This window comes from Pelodiscus sinensis, chromosome 2, assembly GCF_049634645.1.
Source record: "Pelodiscus sinensis isolate JC-2024 chromosome 2, ASM4963464v1, whole genome shotgun sequence".
Classification (NCBI taxonomy): Eukaryota; Metazoa; Chordata; order Testudines; family Trionychidae; genus Pelodiscus; species Pelodiscus sinensis.
The window spans coordinates 211,035,916-211,057,691 of NC_134712.1; the positions used below are offsets into that span (position 1 = coordinate 211,035,916).

Genomic DNA, 21,776 nt, shown 5'->3' on the forward strand with positions numbered 1-21,776 from the left:
TGCCTCCGTCCGGCCCTGCCGCTGGTGTGTGTTTGCCCCAAATTCAGTGCAAAGTGGGCCATGTGAGAGGTCAAATGAAAGCTTATGCTATGCTGACTCTGTCTAGGCTACTCATGTATTTGTACAATCTGTGTGTAGAAAGTTATAAATACAAGCTTTGTATTTATATTTTAAATGTTTTCTGCTAGGAGGGGAGGTTACTCACTACTGCATGTACAATGGCTCTAAATGTTGCCAATTGACACCCAAGGAGCAAACAATGGCCCCTTGCCTGAGAAGGACACACCTGAGATTCTATGACTTCTTGCCTAACAGGGATAGAAACTGGTTTGTGGGTCATGTGATCAGCCCATTTTGGGAGGAACCAGCACCCAAAAGAGGAATGGGTTTTCCCTCCACCTAGGCAGAAATATAAAAGTCTCATGCTCTTCACTCCTGCCCTCCATTCCAGAGGCACCACTGATAAGGACAGAAGGCCCAGAATGATTTATCAATTCATCCTACCATAAGGTGTTCACCAGAGACTTTTAAACTGGCAGTTTGTTACATCTCTGCTAAGAGCCTGCATCATGAACTTGGTGATTGGTGCATGTAACGTATTCTCCTTCACAATCTCAACCTTGTCTTTCTTTTATTAATAAACCTTTAGATTTTAGATTCTAATGGATTGGCAAAGCATGCTCTTTGGGTAAGATCTGAGATATGAATTGACCTGGGACTGTAGTTGGTCCTTTGGGACTGGGAGAACCTGTTCCGAGTTGGTGAGATTGGTTTTATAACCTCTCACCTGTGTAAGGACAGGTGCTGCTGGTGGCACAGAGAATGCTGGGGTGTCTAAGGGGTTTTGCTTGTGAGGCTTCTTGCTGGCCAAAGTGGCAGCTGGAGAGCTCTGTGTGACTGGTTTGGTGACTTATAGGGAAGGACCCCAGCCTGGGGCTGTAATCAGCCTTAGTTTTGAGCAATTCACCCTGATTTGACACTCTCAGCAGTGCCTCAGACCTACCTGGTATATTATAGCACCCTAATACCTTACTGCACCCAACCTCCATCCCAGACCCAGCACCTCCTCCATTAATATAATGGAAAAATGCAGCCGTTGACCACTTACCAAAATTTTGGAGTGCCCCCATCAGAAATTATTGCCCACCTCTGAACTATACTGTACCTACATCTGAATTATTTTTATAAACTGACATGGGGATGTAATAAACTAAGCTGCTGTTATTCACTATCTTCAACTTCTGCCCACAGGGCCACCAGTATGAATCCCTGTTTGTGATTTCAACTGGCACTCTGACTGTTGCGTGTCTGCATCTGACCTAGGCCAGCTGTAGTGACAGACACTGCCCGGCAGGGTATCACTAACCCTTTATATAATTTTTTAAAAGCAGAAATGGGCATCAATGAAGCAGTAACTGTATGGGTGGAGGTTGGGGAGGGAGGGGAATCCTTGCTATTCCTCCATTTCCCCATCTGTAAAATGGGGATCATCATATTGACTTCCTTTATAAAACACTTTGTGATCTACTGATGGAAATGGCTGAACAGGAATTAGTATTAATATTACTGCATCAGAAAGGACTTAGAATCATAGAATCATAGAGCTGGAAGAGACCTCAGGAGGTCATCAAGTCCAGCCCCCTGCCCAAAGCAGAACCAATCCTAATTAAATCAACCCAGCCAAGGCTTTGTCAAGCCGAGATTTAAAAACCTCTATGGATGGAGATTCCACCGCCTCCCTAGCTAACACATTCCAGTGCTTCACCACCCTACTAGTGAAATAGTTTTTCCTAATGTTCAACCTGGACCTCCCCCTAACTTCTAAAGCTCTTGGAATTATTACAGAGACAAACGTGGTCAAAATGAAGAGTTTTACCATGAAAAAAGCAGGGCAACAAAATATCTTGTTAGCTCCCTTGTTAGAAACATAAGGGTGAAGTGGTCCATGTGCTCTTGTGCCCCGTTCCTGCCGATGAAAGGAAACTGACACCAGAGCAGAATCCTGCCAAAATTATTGGGGTTCTGTATGGGCACTGGGATCATCTCAAGGAGAGCAGACTGCAAGGTCAGCACCTAAGTCTCCATTAGTAATACTCAGACTGGGTCTAACCAGCTGCAAGTGACTCTTTAACCTGTCTCCTGTGGCTCTTTGCAGCACATGGTATTAAAACACTGATTTAATTATTAACCAGTCTATCATCAACCAATCAGGATGCTTTTGCTAAGTAATTAACCAATTACATTATCAACTTGCAATAAGTTATTAACTTATTTGCTATGAGACAGATTATATATATATATATAATGATGGGAAATATTTAGTTTATATATATATATAAACACTCAACATTTCCCATCATACTGTGTAAATATGAATAGTACTATAATAAATGAAACAATGAATTCACACTACTCTGGCTTCTTTTGGGGAATGCTGATTGCTAATTTGGCTCCTGATCCACAGAGATCTGTGTATCACTGGTGTACATTATACAACACTGATCTGGACTCACATAGCTGAACACTGATTATTCTCTGCCTTTTTTTCCCCTTCATGAGGAATGTACCCCTGTGATGTATTTTGCAGGTGGGATTTTTTCTGGTTATGCAGAAAAAAGACCAAAGAAAGGTAAATATTTCTCCCTCTGGATAAAGTCCACTTTCTCATGATTAATCTTGCAGAGAGGAACAACCTTATGAATGGTTTGGGGTACGATATGTCAAAGAGACATTGTCTAGACTCTAGACAATAGACAAGACCAGACTGCATTGTCACTGCAAATACTGCAAAAATAGTCTTGGAGGGAGTGGAGGGGGGAATTCACCTCAGAGAAATAATACAAAAGTAATAAATAAATAAAACAGCCTGCCCTGCCAGCACTGCCGTGGAAATTTGAGTGTAATAACTTTAGACAATTTAGAAATTATATAGCAAGAAGTTTCAGCAGCCATTTGTGAGGAAAGGCACCTCCTGCAAAAGCATATGCAATCCAAAAATATGAGTCATGCTCAAGCAATTTTGCTCTGGGCCATAAAATCGCTTTATGTGAGTTACAGATAATACTCAATGTATTCTGTAATGTTTCCCTACTGTGTAGAGATGCACACTCCCGTATCCTATCACAGATAATGACAAAAAACAAATTCTCTACATAAAGGCTGATTGCTCAGCGAGTCACCCTTGACTATTCCAAAGAATTGCAATGCAGGCTGAACATTTCATACTGCATTCATCAACAAAGAGGCAGGCTCCATCCATGCACGGCATATTTCAGCTTAGTTTTTGTAGTATGTAGTGGGGGAAATTGAAAACAGCCTTAAAACATGGAATATTTATCCTGCTATTTCACACTGCATGCACATCTGCTAACCCTCCAAACCACCACCTCTCAGTTTTCTGTTGTTGGAGCCATTGTAACTATTTAGGCAATTGTATCAGGGATCCTGACTGGTGCTTTACAGGTCATGATGAGTCAAATCTGTATCTGTAGACAAAGTGGAATGAGTCTCAAAATCTGAGTTAATGCAAGGGTGAATCCTACAGGAGAGTGTTTAGAACATTATATATCTTCTGTAACATTTCATACTGTAATGTTTTATAGTCTTTTATCCCTAGTAAATGTAGCCAAAAATGAAACACTTTTTGATATTAAAACATATAGTGAGAATAAATCACAAGACTTTTGAACAAGATTTTATCTTCATCTCTGGCATCAAACAGCTACACTTAGCTGTTTTTAAAGGTGCATTTCAACGTTGTGTAGAATTCCAAATCAAATAAGGAAACCATTCAAATCCACCTGGATCATCAATGGGAAACATACTTTTCATGCACATAAATGTATGACGTTTTGTAACGTTTAGTGGAGTGACAAATTTTGGAAACTAAAACAAGCATTAAATAAATAAAAATAAAAAAACACCACAAGTACCTCTCCAACATCATAAATCCAGATGCGACCTTCTGAGTCTCCAACTGCTACCTCTTTTCCACCCTGGGCCCAACGGACTCGATTGAGGGCAGAAGCTCCTTCAATTGTCACACTGGCTGTTGGAACCTATTGAATCAACAATAATGATGACAATGCACACATGCTGCAAGTGAATCAACTGTGTCAGTATAGAATGTTATTGTTTCAGTGGATGAATCACAAGTCCCCTAGAATTACTTGAGCTAACATACATCCCTTGTATAGGGGAAGAAAAAAAAGATTAATTGTTTCTTCAGTCACATGCTTTACTGAGTTATGGGAGGTGGGAAGAATGAGACAGACTGTTTGGGAGGCATGAGGGAGACTTTTTCATAGTAAATGGGCAGTGACTGACACAAAAATTTTTTTTCCTGACTGGAGACATACAGAACTATAGCAGCTTGTTTCTCAATATGCACTGACTTCTGATCAAGAAATGAGTTAAGAGTCAACTGAATTTCAGGATTCATAAGCCTAAAATAGCACTAAAACAAGGTTTGAAAATTCATAGAACAGTAGCAGAGTGTATGAAAACCATATTTTACTGACCTATGTCAATGTTTTGGTTGTAGTTTTGTATTTTGGTGGTAGGACAGAAACAGAAAAAAATCAGTTCTAAACATTTGTAGTTTCTGTACTATTCTTTCCCATTTTTTAAATTTCTGCCTCAATGGTAGGCTCTAGTGTGCCTCATACATAAAGCCTTTGCTTTTCAGTTTTTATGAATTTTTACCAACAACAACAACAAAAAACCCCAAAACAAACAAAAAACATGTTTTCAAAAGCTATTATCAGTTTTTATTGATTTTTACCAGAAAAGTCCTGGATTTCACAAAAAACTATTATTCTGTTTTTACTGATTTTCACCCAAAATTTCACACCAATGAATATGTTACAAAAATTCAATACATTTTATTAGGTCGATGTATTTATGTTAATAAGAGTAAGTGTAAATGCAAGGCTGTCTGCTAAAGTAAGACAGTGTAGTGGAAGGTACACACATATGTATATGTGCACATACTGTTAGGCTGCGTCTAGACTGGCAAGTTTTTCTGCAAAAGCAGCTTTTGCGGAAAAACTTGCCAGCTGTCTACACTGGCCGCTTGAATTTCCACAAGAACACTAACTTCCTACTGTCTGAAATCAGTGCTTCTTGAGGAAATGCTATACTGCTCCCGTTCGGGCAAAAGCCCTCTTGCACAAATGCTTTTGCGCAAGAGGGCCAGTGTAGACAACGTGGTATTGTTTTGCCCAAAAAAGCCCCGATCACGAAAATGGCGATTGGGGCTTTCTTGCGCAAAACCACATCCCAATCTAGACTCTCTTTTCTGCAAATGCTTTTAATGGAAAACGTTTCCACTAAAAGCATTTGCGGAAAATCATGCCAGTCTAGACGTAGCCTTAGTGTACAGTTCATTAACTACACCACAGTGTTAAATGGCATGAGGTATCATTGAGAATAGGAAGAAGAAACTTTGCAGACTGCCTGGGAGACTCCAGCTATCATCAAGTAACCATGCATAGTTACTCCTGCCGTGGAACAGTTATTATAAAGTGGTGCTGTTTACCTAGTACCTCACGGTCTGGAAACTCACTCTGTCCCATTGTTACAGACTTCGGTCTAAAAGCTGCAAAACCAGACTAGTACCTCAAAACAATAAGGCTGGCATGCAAAATACTCATCTCTGTAAACTACTGCACTAAAGTGCTCTTGATCCTTACATGTGAAGTTGAAAGAGATCTGCTTACACACTAATTTAGAAATAATGCTGGATAGCAATGAGAAAACAGATTACTACATCCCCACCCCTTAAAGAAATATTCAAATGAAAACAAACCACTGAGCTCTCTTCATTGTTTAAACTAGGTCCTATCACTGCTATATGACCAATGAAAGACAGTATATCCTGTAACTTCATCCCTCAGGTATATAATTTGGTGTATTGGAATCAGTGGTTTCAATATGAGTTATTAGGTCAATTACCAGGCATAAAGTATCAATAAAAACCGCCATATGGTAATATGAATCACCCTCCTCATCACTGAAGTCTCTACTATTCTTTTAACTCCTAGGGCTATGATAATGTTTTATAATTCGTGATAAATTCTTCAAACAGACAAAACTGAACACTAGAACAATTATTTAATCCATTTAATCAGTTAGTTTTATTTCTCAGAAAATTAGTAGATCAAAGATATGCAAGTTCTTTCAAAGGTGTATGTTTTAGAAATGGAATTTTAGCTAAACCTTTAAAATGCTGAAATCCATGCATGTGCTCTACCTCTGCTTTGGGTGGATATAACATTATTGCTGTGTTGCAGAGAAAAATAAACAATGGACATGTTGATCAATCCAGGGTTCTATAAATTAAAATATTCTAATGGTTTAGTAAAAAATCGTTCCCATTCAAGCTTATCTAACATCATCAAAGCAATTGTGAAATTATCCTAAAATATTTGAATACCCATCCTTTTTTCTTTTGTACAAAGAGAAATATAGTCAATCCACATTATCTTAAAATAGATTTGACTGATTTGAATAATGATAGTTTAAATTACACACGCCTATTTAAGATTTCAAAGATCTGAATTTACCTTATAATGGTTATATGACACCACTAGTTATGTTTTTAAAGTTATATTTCAAAATACCTTATAAATTTTCTAAAATTATAAACTGACACTTGTCAGATTATAACCAATTTGGCATATGAATTTAGCAGATAATAGACTAAAAAATCAGTCATCCCCCCTCTCAAAAACAACCAATAATTCATCCTTTAATTTTGTGTTGCTTATGTGGTGTTAAAAAAGCTGTTTTAGATATATCTTTCATATCTATTTAATGAAATAAATGTTGTCCACATCCTTTCAGATTCAGAGTACACAAGTCATGCACAAGAAAATACTGTTGAAAGCAACATAATAGAGCAGCAAAGTGGAAAAATACCAATCATTCTTGAACAGTAATCAATAGAGATAACTGAGCAATAACCTAGAAGCTGATTCTACCTTTAAACCAAGTGAGAAAAAATGTTGTGGCCAAACTACTGGGAAATCAGGATCTTCCATCCTAAATTTAACTGAAAATCTGCCATACGTGTACATCCAAAAATACAATATAATTTGCAGAGAGTAAAGAAGTGTTGTAGGGCGGGGGGTTACTGTTAAATAAATGTAATATGATTTTATTGTTATTACAAAAACCACATCTACAAATCAGAATATTACATGCCATTAAGTCAGTCCCTTTAAAAGTTTGGTTGTGAGAAGAGTCAAATCATTACCATGGTCATTTGGATCAAAAAGCATCCTCAGTGAGGACCATGCATTTTGGATAAATCAAAATGAAATAGATAAATATATAGAAGAGGACTTGTAAAAATTGTGTTGTATTTAAAAAAATTGGAAGCTTATTGGTAAATTATCTAAAAATAAATATTTTCTCCATTAGTTGTAAAATAATAACTGAATATTAATGCAGCTGATATCCTACACAGATACAAAAAGCACCATTATTAATAATAATAATAATTGCCAACCTTTTAAATCGCACTTTTCATTAGTAGATCTAATTTAAAGCTATTAATATATTTGTCATTTTCCTCCATCTCTATACATACTTGGACATCTAATGCTAGAAAGTTTTGTTTTTAAAAAAAAACAGCTAAGTAGTCCCAAGAATTTCCTATGTTAATCATTTCATTTTTATTGCAATGACTAATGAATACAACTCTGACAAAGATTTTTCATTAGTAAACAGAATAATACATTCAAATGTCTTTAGTAGTCAACTATGGAAAATCACTGTCAGCTAATTTTAAGCTACCTGGCAAAGGATAACATCGATCACCTTATTTTGTAATTTTTAAAAGAATTTCTTCCACTGACTCTGTCTATCTGATCTGCTTTTCTTTCCTTGCAAATCTAAACCTCCCATTGATTTAGTTTCTGCTAGTTGTGATTTCTAGAGATTTTAAAGTTATTCCATCATTGCTTACTAAAGAACTGGAATAGCTGGGTTTTTTTCTTTATAGATCAAAATAAAACTCTCATACTGATGTAAATCTGTAAAGGTTCTATTAACTTTAATAGAGATTTACACTTATGGAAGGGATAATTTTGACCCTTATGAATAAATATTCTTTGTGAAACAGCTGGTTGCTTTGGATGTATACAGAATGCAGGAACAAACTCTGAATTCATTTCTATTGATTCTCATTTGACTTTTCTTGCTCATAATTTATCTGTAATCCTGGTCATGGAGGGCATGATCCAGCTCATAGACTTCAATGGGAGGAGATCCAGGCTCATGGTAATTACTTGCAACGAAATCCTGGTGCCACAGAAAGCAACAGCAAAGTAACCATTGATTTCAGGGGAAGGAGAGTGGGGAGTCAGGATTGCACCTCTGGTATCTTATCAGAAAGGGTCTTTTTTTTTCTTTTTGAAATGTTAACAGTTTTTTTACATTTTGTGTGTGAAAGTGGCATTAATGAGAACACCTGAAGGATATGTGCCTCCCCTTCCCAAAAGAAATTCGGAGGAGAGTCCTCTTGGCTATCCTCCAGCTGTATGCTTTCTAATTAAAAAGGCGGCAGCACTTCCTACTCAGAGCACTTCAAAAGCTAGGGCCGCTCCACGTGACAATACAGTTTTCAGCGTTTGTTCCTCTTACCTGTCCACACTTATTTATGGCAAGTAGCAATGATTTGGATACTATAAACAGCACTTGTATTTTAGTGTGGCAGAAATGCACATCATGTTTAGATGAAAGACATAGAAAAGGAAGTAACTTTAAAGAAATAATGTGGGAAATGGGGGAAAATCTTGGTATTTGTTCTCAAAATTTCTTTTAAAAAATGAAAATCACGTGTCCTTTAATTTGTGAACCTTATTGTTATGTCGATTTTGCTTTGTTTTCTACTTCCATACTGTGCCACTACAGAGTACTGAATACAAATTGAGCTTAGGCGATGGAAAAACATTTAAAATCCAATTCTGAATCTCGGTGGTAAAAGCAAAGCAAGCTGGTCATTTACAACAGTGTTGAGTCTTACAACAAAGATTCATCAAAGGAAAATTCAAATGAAAGCAAGATTGTACTCATTCATTTTATACCTAGAAATATTTTTAAACATATGGAGTCATATTTTCTGATTGTAATTATACCAGACTCAGAACTAAAGAGGAACATAAAATACATGCGATCTGTATTTAGGAAGGAGGGTGCTTGGGGTTTTAAGTACAATATTTGCTACTTCATCTTGCAAAAAGTTCTCTTAGTAGCCCTTTCTGTTTCAATGGGGTTGAAAGAAAACTAAGAGGGGGTGGGAAACACATGGGCATCATTAGGTTGCTATCAGGTTGGAGGTACTGGTGCAGGGCAGTCAAGCTGTGACAATTTGTGGGAGATTTGGGAGGGAAACAATTATGAAGGAGAGTTATTGTTCCATTGAAATGGCCTGAAGACATAACAAACCAAATATAATAATTAATAACAAAGAAATAAAAACAATGAAATAAAAACAACCCTTCATCCTACCAATGAGAGATTTACACAGCTACCTTAAAACCCGATCCCAAAGCAGGAAGTCTCACATTCCACGTGAGCGAGACTTGGCAGGTCTGTGGGGTTGGGACTGGGACTGTCAAATTGTGTCAATCTGAATGAGGGGAACCCCCCCTCCCCCACTAGTTAGATTTTCAATGTCTCGCTGAAACCGGGCACCAAAAAAAAAAAAAAAAAAGTCACAGAAAGAGAGATTCTTAAAACCTGCCTTGAAATCAATCCCAAGAGAGGAAGCATCCTTCCCAAAGAGGTAAAACATCATCTGTTTGCCGCTCTTGTGCTTAATTTTTGGAACGGGGGTTGCATTATTCCCTTCCCTCCCTCCCTCCCTCTGTAAATTTAACTTGCATTAAGCATGCAAGGAACCCAACCATACGGGGTGTGTGTGTGGGGGGGGAAGGGGGTTTCAATGTTCCTGAACCGAGCAAGCAGGGGGAGATCAGAGTCCCCTGAACCATACGTAGGAAGGCTGAAGCCACGTCTCCTGAAAGATACAAGACGGGCAGGCCAATGATCTTTGAATCAGGGTGGGGTGGAGGGAGGCTCAGTGTGCCTCGGAGCATACAAGGAGAAGAGTGTTTGGTTGCAGCAGGGCTACGCCACAGGCAGAGGCAGGGATCTTACACAACCCCCCTCCCCCACCAGCCCTCGCAGGATTAACCCCCCCTCCCTCTCCCCCGCCTCACCTCGGTGTCATTATTCAGGTTCCACAGATCCAAGCGCCCCATCCCGTCCACACAGGCAAAGAGCGCGGGATGCACTGGTGACCACATGACATCGTAGACATAGTCGGCATTGTCTTCAAAGGAGTAGAGCGGCTTGTTGTGCTGTAAAGCAGAGAGAAGCATGAAGACTTCGTGGCGCTAGTGCTGCCTCGGGCTGTCTGGCGAGTCTAATTAAAAACTTTGCACATTTACCAAGTGTCATAAAACTTCCCCAGATGAAAGGTCCCTGCAGAAGGTGGGACTCGAGCTTTAATGGTGCAACAACTGTCCAGTGGCATAAATAAAATACAGTGGCGGGAGGGGGGCGGAGAGGAGGTTGGCTGGGGAGCAGGCTGAACTAGAGCTGGAGACATTCCACACAGGTACGCGGCCCTGCTGCCCATTAGCTGCCAGGCCTGCTTGGGGAGGAGGGCGGGGGTGTTTCTGGGCGAGAGAGCGCTTTGCATGTTGCTCACACACTCAATCAGGCTGGTGGGCTGACCTGATAAGGATCGTGAGATTCCCGGGGAGCAGCAGCCCATAGGGGCTCCTCGCAGGAAAGGCAGCGACTGCCACCTAGCGGCGCTCGCCGGGTTGCAGCCGCCAATTGCAGCCCTTGCTGCGGACAGCCCCGGGACACTGCTAAGGGGGCAGATTGACTCCCAGATGAGGCGGCGTCAGAGGGTCGCCCCGCTGAATTCTTTGCCTGCTCCATGGGGTCATTTCCACAGTTAGCCTTGCTCTCGTTCTGATAGTGCCGCCCCTTCTTTCACGGGCGGCTCAGATCTGTCTAGCCCTTAGCGATAGGAGAGTCCAAAATTGGTTCCAATTCAGTTTTGAAATGGGGAGAGGAGCTGGAAGCAGGGAAACTACAGCTTCTTCATAAATTGAGTGTGTGTATGTGTGTGTGTGGGGGGGGGGGGGGAGGGTTAGAGCTTTCTTCTGAGCCGACGTTGTCATTTCAGAACACCTTGGAAGTCAGAGGCAAGTTTGCAAGAACACCAGAAATAAAATGTAATTGGACATCATGAATTATTCATCGCATCTGGCTTCTCTTATTCTAATTTTTGCATAATGCTTTCACTAATCCCTGATCAATTAATGTAAAATGAAATTTAAATGATAATGAAAACTCCAGAGATAAAAGAAATTAAGTAGTCTCAGAGCCTGTGACAGAAATCTAAACAATGGGATTTTTTAAAAAAAGGCTTCCTCATCCAGTTAGCTGTCTGTAACAGCTCCCTGGGATTCCATTAATGTCTTTATAAGCAGGGCATGGTAGAGTTTGGAAGAAAGAGAACATAAGAATTCAAAGTCAGGATTCTACCTTACATTTGTAAAGGGATTTTAGTAACAGGTAAAGTAGTACACAGAAGAACCTTAGTGACACAATATCTTTGAATACAGGTACGGTAATATCTTTGAATACAGGTTTATGAAAAATGGAACATAGGTTTCTCTCACTAACAGAAGTTGGTCTAATAAAATATATTAGTTCACCCACTTTGTGTCTCTCATATCCTGGGTCTCACTGGGCTACAATAATACTGCACATTGAAGACCCTCATAAGCCTAAAACTATTTTTACACTGCTTTTAAATATCTGGGGTCTCTCCAAAGGTCATTGCAGCATATACACTGTCCTGATAGTAAAACAAGGGAAAGAAAACCTAAATTAATGTTGGGAATACATGGAATTGCTTGTGCAGTTGTAATATTTGCTAATAAACTATTTTACTAACTAGCCATTTTACATATACAACTTGGGCTATTTAAGAGCCAGATCCAAAGCCAATAGAAAGAATCCCACTGACCACAGAGGAATTTGGATCAGGTCCTTGAACAGGAGTGGGCAAAATACAGCCTGAGGGTCGGATCTGGCCCGCCAAACTGCCAAATCCAGCACACCACTGTCTCATGGCGCAGAGAGAGCCTCAGGCTGAATCTGTTCCTGCCCTGCCCCTGCACACTGCTCAGAGCAGCCGATTGAGGAGACCAGGTTCATCTCTGTACACTGCATGCCCCTGGGGGGTGGGCTTTGCATGCCGTCCAATGGGAGCTGCCTGCGCTGTGCTTACAGTGCAGGCAGTACACAGAGGGGGGCCCCCACCCATAAAGCAGCACCAGTCCACAGAGACACACAGGCCTTCTGCAATCAGCTGTACTGAATGGCATGCAGGGGCTCCACAGGCAAGGAGCCTGCCTAAGGGAATCTGCTGGGCTGCTGGCCAGGAGCTGTTGACTTAGAAGAATTCTTTCAAATTAAAAATATTTTTAACAAACTTATGTTTGTGCACTACTAATAATGCCATTATTTCTAAAAGTGAAAAAACCCTGAATTTTTACTCATTATGCTGTTTCTTTTTGCACTTTACTCACATTTGTCAATAAAAATAGAGTGATCAGCTTCAACTCTACTTAGAGTTTACTTCTTGATTATTTCACTTTCCATCATCCTGCATTAGACATTGTTGCGGTGTTTAGGTTATATATATATATGTGTGTGTGTGTATGTATATATTCCTCCATAGTGTCTGTGCGCACACACACACACACACACAAAACACATGCACACACACACACTGTGCCAAGGAATCTCTGAGTTTTCATTGCAATATAAAAAGAATGAATGAAAACATTTCAATTCACCATTGATTTTATAACAGTGTATTTGCAGCTTTAATTACATGACAGTGTCTTTTAATTACATGACAGGCCTTGAGCATTGCTTATAGGTCTGCTTTCAATATATCTGAGTCAATAGAGATTTTGCCACTAGCTTCCAATGGAAGCAGGATCAGGTCCAAGTGTTCATATTTGGCTTTATACTTTTGGCATTTCCTAAATATAACTGACACTTTGTTTTATTTTTAAAATGTAAAACACTGACAATAAAATGTAGCTAGAGCTCAAGATGAGGAATTAGCTGAATTTGATGCACACACTTTCTAGAAAGGTTAAATATTGTCTTCTGGTGGCTTTGTTTTGCAACAACAAACAAAACAAACAAAGAGAAAAGTCTTTCCCAAATAGGGAAAAATATATGTAAGCACATAAATAGTCCCGTTGAACTACTTCTATGTGTATATGAGGCTACACACTGTGCTGTTATTTGATTAAAATCTGACCATACAGAAAATTGTTTCAACCACTGTTACATATTTGCAACAAATCTTGTATTAACTGTAGCATGTAAGATGTCTATGAAAAGGTTATGATTTGCTGAATATGATTATGCTATTTATATGCATGTATTGCTTTTGTACTTGAAGTTATGAGTATTGGCTCTATACCTGTATTTCAAATGTTTGCTCCTGTGGTCATGCCAACTCATCACATCTTGAAGTGATTAGTCAAACTAAGTGGCTCATCAAGGAACACTTAACTCACAATGGACCTTCCTGTGGATGTTCCATCTGAAGTACAGGTAATGACCACTACTGTGACTAAGCAAAACTATGCATGGACATGACAAGAGACTTTCCCATGTGACTCCATATTCCATCTTTATCTCTAATTTTCCACTAGGTGTGCTGAGAGCTTTGTTCAAAACAGTGGGTTTCCCTGCACATGACAGAAGTTATAAAAGGCCCTGGAAACACTTCTATTTGTCTCTATCCTGCTCAAACCTCTGGACTATGAACTCATACCAATGAGAACATGCTAACAAAGGGACTGAGATCTTTCCAATGATTTGACTTAAGCCAGCAGTTTATTGTATATATTTAATTCCTTTAACCAATTTTAACTTTCTTTCTTTCTTTCTTTCTTTCTTTCTTTCTTTCTTTCTTTCTTTCTTTCTTTCTTTCTTTCTTTCTTTCTTACTAAAGATTGTCTACAGTGTGATTTTTGGGTAATATCTGAATTGTATATTGATCTGGGTATGTGGCTGATCCTCATCTGGTCACTCACCTTTAAATTCAGTGTTTTTGGGGATGATACAAAGACTTGAATACCTCAGGAAACTTCTTCTTAGCCAATTGGAGAGAGAAGTTTACTCTGATGGCTGGTTTAGTACATCTTATGGGATAATATACATCAGCACGTTGGGGTGTATTTGCCCTATTTCTCAGCAAAGCTCAATTTAGTGTTCTCAGTTGTCACCCGCAAAGGCACAATTACATACGCATGCTTAAAATTAAGCACATGTGTGTTTGCAGAATTGGGGGCTAAGTTATGTTCAGGGTTTTGAGGAGACAGAACTACTATAAAAGATATTTCAGAGCAAATACAGCTGGTCCCTGAGTTACGAATGCATCTACTTACAACCATTCGTATTTACGACCAACCTCCTATACAGCTTGAACCCGAGTTACGAATGAAACCGCACTTATGAACAGCGCAGCCGTACGTAAGTGAATGTAGTCTGACTTACGAACAGATCAAGTTATGACCAGGTGTTTGATACGTAACCTGTTCGTAAGTCAGGGACTGGCTGTAACTTTAATTCAAAGCTTGCAGATAGAATTTAGAGTGGGTCACACAACTCCACACAATGTCTACAAAACACATACAGAAACCATACAGTATTTTATATTTTCATTGCAAAATGTACTAGCTATTTATAGTATAAAATAGTGTGTTTAAAGGAAAGAAAGCCCAACCAATAGCTTGGAGACAAATATTTTTCTGCTGCACAGAATACATGCTACAAACAGTAGACCAGAAATATCACAAAATGCCATTTGAGTAAGAAGAACAAAATCTTCTCACAGCAGATTTCAATCTACATTGCATTTTGAGGATATATTGAAATTGGTTTTAATCTTATTTTATTCTTTCATGTCACTTTCTATGGCCTTTTAGTTCCAGCAATATATTTACCAAATAAGGCCCATCATGGTCCAGAAGATAAGGTCCTGAAAAAAGAGTCAGGAGACTTTGACTTTGATCACTGGGGGTATGTCTATGCTGCAGAGCTATTTCAGGATACCAGAGGTATCCTGAAATAGCTATTCTGTGTTTATTGAAGCAGCCCGTTATTTCAAAATAGATTTCGAAATAACGGGTGGCTTATTCTGACATACCGGTAAGTTAAGGGGAATTTCAGAATAGCGTTTTAGACAGCACCAAATTAAGAAATAAGCTGTTTCAAAATACACTCAAAATAAGCTATGCAATTTGCGTAGCGCAAATTGCATAGTTTATTTCGAGCTAAGGATGCTATGTAGAGGCATTCTGCGTGACCTTTGACAGGACACTTCATCCTATATGGCTCAACTTTCCCAACCATAATGTGGGATTAATAATACATACCTTCCCTCCTTTTTTACGGTGTCTTGAGATCAACAGATAAAAAGCACTAAGTGCTAAGCATTATCATTACTATGACATTGAAGATCTGAAAATGCAAAACTGAAGTCAGGGATAAAATCTGAACAGCCAGAGTAGCAGGCAGTTAAGAAGCATCCAAAGCATTTAGAAAATGAGACTCACATTATTAACAAATCTGAATGTGGGTTTGCACTAGGGATGTTAGATATCGGTTAACTGAATAGTCGATTAACCTCATGAATTCTTATTGGTTAGTCAACCATTCTATAGTCCCCGGGTGGCGGGGCTGGCAGTCAGTGCACTCTGGCTTCACTCCCGAGGAGCCCCCTACCACTCCACATTGCTGCCTATGATACAGAGGCAGCAGCACAGGGTACCAAGTGGGAGCTGGTCCACGAGGGAAGCCAGTTTACAAACCAGCTTCCTGTGCAGACCAGCTGTCTGCTGCCCTGTGCTGCTGCCTCTGATAAAGTGGCAGCAGCATGGGGTGGCAGCAGCTCCAGCCTACGGGGGAGGAGGGAGGTCAAAGCTTCCAGACCTGGTGCAAGCCGTAACTGAGCTGGGCTGCCTGCCCAGCCTGCTAAAAAATGTACTGGCAAGGTGTGGAGGGAAATGTCTGTAGTCTATAGCATTAATCTATAAGCTTTTCCTTATCGGTCAATCAGTTAATCGACTACACTGTTACATTCATAGTTTGTACAGGACTGGGAGGTAAGCAATTCCACTCCTACAGATAGCTAAGGTAGCCTTGGTTAATCAATCACTATCTTATTATTGGAAAAAATGGTATGCGAATGTAAGACTATGAAATAAATACTGGGCAACCTTTCAACACAAGCCAGCAGTAGGGCCCATGCTTAACTTTACACATTGGCTACGTCTAGAATACATCCCTTTTTCGTAAAAGAGATGTAAATTAGATGTATCGCAATTGCTAATGAAGCAAGGATTTAGGGATAAGGGATCTTTCGGAAAAGACTTTATTTTCCGCAAGATCAGCGTCTAGACTGGCGCTTTTTTCCAACAAAGCTCCGTGCAGAAAAAAAGCGGCAGCCATTTCTATGCTAATTAAGCGGGGGAGATTTAAATCCCCCCGCTTCATTAGCAATTGCGATACGTCTAATTTACATCCCTTTTATGAAAAAGGGATGTAGTCTACATAGCCATTATGAGTAATTCTATTGACTTCAATGAGACTACTCATAGTGGATATAATTAAACTTATGCATAAGTGTTTATAGGACTGAGGCTTCAGATTTACTGAAAACCCACTGATAAATGGCCCAGTCCTGTAAAGTCTCATTCATGCGAGTAGTCCTTACCCTATAAACACACATTTGTAAGATCACATTTACCACTACATATCAATTTTTCTAGATAAATCTACGGAATGCCAACCTCTTGAATACTAGGACTTTTCAGATTGGAAAAGAGATGACTAAGGGGGATATGAGGTCTATAAAATAATGACTAGCGTGGAGAAAGCAAATAAGGAAGTGTTATTTACTCATAACACAAACAGTAGGGGTTACCAAATAAAATTAACAGGCAGCATATTTAACCTGTGGAACTTCCTGCCAGAAGATGTTGTAAAGGCCAAGACTATAAGGGCATGTCTACACAGTAGTGCTAAACTTGAAATAAACTACGCAACTTTAGCTACACTAATTAAGTAAAAATAGAATATTTCAATTTTTGGTACTATCTACACAGCAGTTATTTCAAGAAAGAGCACTCTTCCCCCGACTTCCATTACTCCTCGTACAATGAGAGTTAGTGGAGTTGGAGTAAGCAGTCCTCCAGCTCAACATTGTTTTGAAATTATATCAAAATCACTGCTTGTGTGTAGACACAGACTATGTTATTTTGGAATAACATTAGTTATTCCAAAATAACACTGCTGTGTGGACATAGCCTAAGAGCGTTCAAAAAAGAGCTACATAAATTCAGGGAGGAAAGGTCCATCGATGGCTATTATACAAAATGGGCAGAGATGGTGTCCCTAGACTCTATTTGCCAGAATGCTTTGTTCATTCCTTCAGAAGCACCTAGCACTAGCCATTGTCAGAAAACAGGATACTGGCAGCGATGGACTATTGGTCCGATCCAGTATGACTGTTCATATGTTCTTAAATGTGAATCTATGTAAAGTTCACTTTAACTCCATTTGAAACTACCTGAACTTCTGACTTACATCATGCATACCTACCATATGGCTAATGTTATGAAACAATTGGAGTTTAAGCTTGATGAGTTTGCATTCTTAAGTTTCACACCCCATTATCATTTTTATGTACAAAACAAATAGATGAAAGCAATGTCTTTAGACAATCTTGAACCAAATCCACTTATTGAAAAAAAGCAATTTTGGGTGAAATTCTGACTCTCCTGAAGTCAATGGGAGTTTTGCCATTGATTTTGAAAGGACCAGGATTTCAGCATGCATGTTTCATTGGGAAGGCAATTTCAAGTCAGACATGTATTTTATATGGTATATTTAAATACATGTATACTTAAAATCTGTTGTTTGTACATGTGTATTGTTTAAAAGAACAACAGAGAATAGTCAGTAGATGTTAAATACATGAAAGATACAGCTGTCTAGGAATTTAGCATTTGACTTTTTTGCTAGTGAAATCAAACACTACTCTAAATAAACACTATATATGTATATACAAGTGGTATTTTTTAGCAGCCTGTTCCACTCCTTATTAGCATGGAAGAATCTTCCTTAATCCAGGAGGCGCCACACATAAAGATGTTAATTACCCATGTGAAGCAATGTATACATATTCACAGGTTTTAACTAGCATCTGACTGTTTAAAGGCCATGGCAAAAGCTAGCAGCTTTGCCTGGTTCATGAAAGGAGTATTTTACGTATTGGCACACTTTCTATGGAACTCAGCTCCACCTAACGGCACTTCTTTAAACTGTGTACTTCAACAGCATAATGCTAATATTATTCTGCTTAGTAATTCTATGTGATCTTTTTCCTTTTTTCCCCCTTTGTTCTTTTTCATTTCAAAGACAATGGAGGAAGATCCTTAGCTGATATGTATCTGTAGTTCCACTGGAGTCAAGTAAGCTTTCCTCATTGACACCAGCTGACACCAACCGAAGATGTGACATAACATTCTTAGTTTTTACTGATTTAATTTTCCTAGGTATGCAGCAAAAGAGACATTTGGTTGTATTTGGCATATAAACTTTCCATATGGATGGATCTGTTTAGTTAGAGGTAACTGTGATATTAAAGGCTCTATGAGGAAGCAATCCTTGAGCTTCCCTGAGGACAGTGACTGCTATTTAGTCAGTGCTAGGCAGTGCATGCTGAGGGGTTGGGATTTGGCGTACGTCTGTTTCTCTCATAATTTGGCCCCAACTGTGTTATAAGCTCCATAAACAAAACTATAAGTTGATATTTGTCGACTGCTGCTTTCATAATTTGAAAAGTGTTTCCAGTTCTCTCAAAAGGTTTTAACAGTTCTGGTCCACCTGCGCCAACGCACTGAGCCAGTGCTATTGTCTCTGTGGCTAAGGTGTTCAAAGTGCATTCACTGGGCTTGATTCCATCCAAGTTGGGTTAGTTTCTGCTGGGGGAAAGTTATGGGAGCACAAGCTGCCTGCAGGCCCTGTACGTGCAATGAGCATAGCTCAGAAAGGTGTAGGGGCTGATGGTGGTGGAGCGCGTCTGTGGTGGTTGGGGAAGCACATACAATGGGTAGCCACCACCAGCAGAGCTCCTGTGGGACTACACCAATGCTGTATAGCTGCCCTTCCCTGGCAGAAGCCTCAAGTGAAGATGACAGTGTGAACCCTACTCACCTCACCCTCCCTTGGCAGGCAAATTCATTCCCAAGCCGCAGGGAGTACAGTGGAGCTAAGCCTACCTTATTAGATGTAACATTTGATGTTTCACTATACTATGAAACATATTTTAAGTACTTAAAGTGCTGTGCAGACACTGTTGAGCACACTCAAGGTGCTACAGGGATATTAGTATTGCTAATACATTTTAAGCAGATGGTTGACAAACAAAGCCCTTCTTTTGACTGCTGATGTGGACTGCAAGGTCAGTGATTAATAAAGATATTACCATTCAGGATATGATCAGGAACGAGGTCTCTGAATGAAATCTTAGCCCTGTTTAAATCAGTGAGAATTTTACCATTGAGGGGGGCTGGAATTTCCCCCTCAGACTTTGCATGTATTAATAAACAGATTTAGATGAACTATATGTGATTTGTTTATGACATACAGGTCCAAATTCTAAAAAGGTCTAAACTCTTTTACTCCTAGGGAAGTCAATGGGAATGGAGGAGGCTCAGCATCTTACATGATTCAGAGAAGACCCAGACATATTGTGTCTCTTACAGCTTCCAGAGTAATGACATTTTAAACTATGCTGTGTATCTTCTACAAACTCCAAACAAGTTGGTACTTGATTAGATCAATGTAAATCTTTTAAATGGTATTTCTGGACAGGTGAACAACCTTCATTTTTAGATGTACTTGAGGAAAAGAAACCAATTTAGCACTGAACTCTGCAGTCATTAAAGCCCCCTGTAATTAAAGTAAAAAGGACTACTGTGTTGCTTAATTGTTCCACTATCTGGTGTGCTTGAAATGGCTGTAAATCATGGTAGCAAGGAAAGATTGTTGCATTTTAAAATCATTCTTGTTAGAGAGATGCTAAAAAAGTGCTGGCTCCCTTTATTGACTTGTAAGCCAATAATGTAAAAAATATAAAATATGTTTGCATAAACATGTGGGAACTATTATAGGTGCGGGGGAGCAGAGCAGCTGAATGGGAGGGTGTATGAGAGCAGACCAAGTCTGGAGATAACACGATGATTACATTTTTGTGGTTTCCTTCAAAGTCAAAGCGTCATGGGTGAGCTTACAAAAAGGAAAAGCACTTGATGATTGGTACAGAAGGTTTTAATGAAAGCCAATCTTAAAGCCTAATACTGAGGATCAGAGAGAAAGAGAGGGGATGAAATTAGTAAATCAAACATCACCTTATTTTGGGGAGCATCAGAAAGTCAGCCAGCAAAGCTTTAAGGGTAGAAGGAGTTAATAGGTGTGACAGGCAGGTAATTGCTGATTTTGTTAATCTCCTTAACTATTTAAAATACCCTGCTTACATGAGACTGGTTCAGATTGTGCTGCAATACCTACAATGATAACTTTGGTCTTTTACCTTTCCCTTACATCTCTTGTTAGGAGAGGCCTGCAAATGATATCTCAGTAAAACAACTGGATGGAGTGCTTCTTTTAGAGACCATTATGTGTTATACAAAGGATCAGTTTAAAATATGTTTGAAATAAATGTTGGCCAGCTACTAGCTGATTTCTAAAGGTAAGCAGAATTGTTGACAGGGCCAGATATTTTTTTACTAGGAATAAATCCACTAGCCCAGGGATTCCAAAGCTGTGGTATGTGTACCCCTGTGGGTACGTGAGACCTTTCTGGGGGGGCGGGGTACCCAGGAGAAATTGTAGAATGGTGGATTTTATTTATTCTTTTATGTATTTCATTTTTATAACAGGCTTCTCAGACAAAGCTTTAAATCTTTGTGAAAATTTGTTATATAAAGTACTATAGTTAATTTACTTCACGATGTACCAATGAGAACACAGATACACAGACACGCTGACTTATAGAGCCCTCACCCCCACTCACTGTACAGCATGGGTTGCGTTGCCCAGCAACTATCCAGTCTAAATGAGCTCAGAACTTAGGAGTTTTCTTGTGGCTGTATATGTCACACTATAACAGTGAAATATGGGCAAATGGCTAAAGATGGATAGCGGTAAGTAGAACACACAAAGAGGTCAGTGGTGATAAGCAGGGTAGGGACACATGTGCCGCTGGTAGATCTAAAAAAGGTCTAAGGAAAGTTTGGGAATCTCTGCTCTAACCCAAGGAATTAAAGAAAACTTCACATGAAGCAGAACAGGTGCAAGGAGATGTATGGCGTGAAAAGGCTACACTGCGGCTACGTCTAGACTACAAGCCTCTTTCGAAAGAGAGCGTCTAGACTGCAACCACTTCTTTCGAAAAAGAGATCCGCTTTTTCGAAAAAGAGCACCCAGGCAAATACCACCGTGTTCTTTCAATTTAATTTCGAAAGAATGCGGTGGCAGTCTAGATGCAGGGGAAGTTTTTTCAGAAAAAGGCCACTTTTTTTGAAAAAACCCTGTAGTCTGGACACACTCTAAGGCTGCTAGTGCCCTGCATCAGCTTCTGC

At 39.4% G+C, this 21,776-nt stretch overlaps 1 protein-coding gene across 4 annotated transcripts in view; it reads right to left on the reverse strand.

Moving 5' to 3' along the window:
- The window catches only part of DYNC1I1 (dynein cytoplasmic 1 intermediate chain 1), a 288,063-nt gene that overhangs the window by 33,381 nt on the left and 232,906 nt on the right, over nucleotides 1-21,776 (reverse strand). For all 4 annotated transcript variants that reach the window (XM_006114494.3, XM_006114493.3, XM_075922334.1 and 1 more), the window contains 2 exons: nucleotides 10,230-10,370; nucleotides 3,933-4,058 (listed from right to left, as the gene is read on the reverse strand). In XM_006114494.3, the coding sequence (XP_006114556.1) occupies nucleotides 3,933-4,058; nucleotides 10,230-10,370 (267 nt within the window). The remainder of the gene's footprint in view (nucleotides 1-3,932; nucleotides 4,059-10,229; nucleotides 10,371-21,776) is intronic.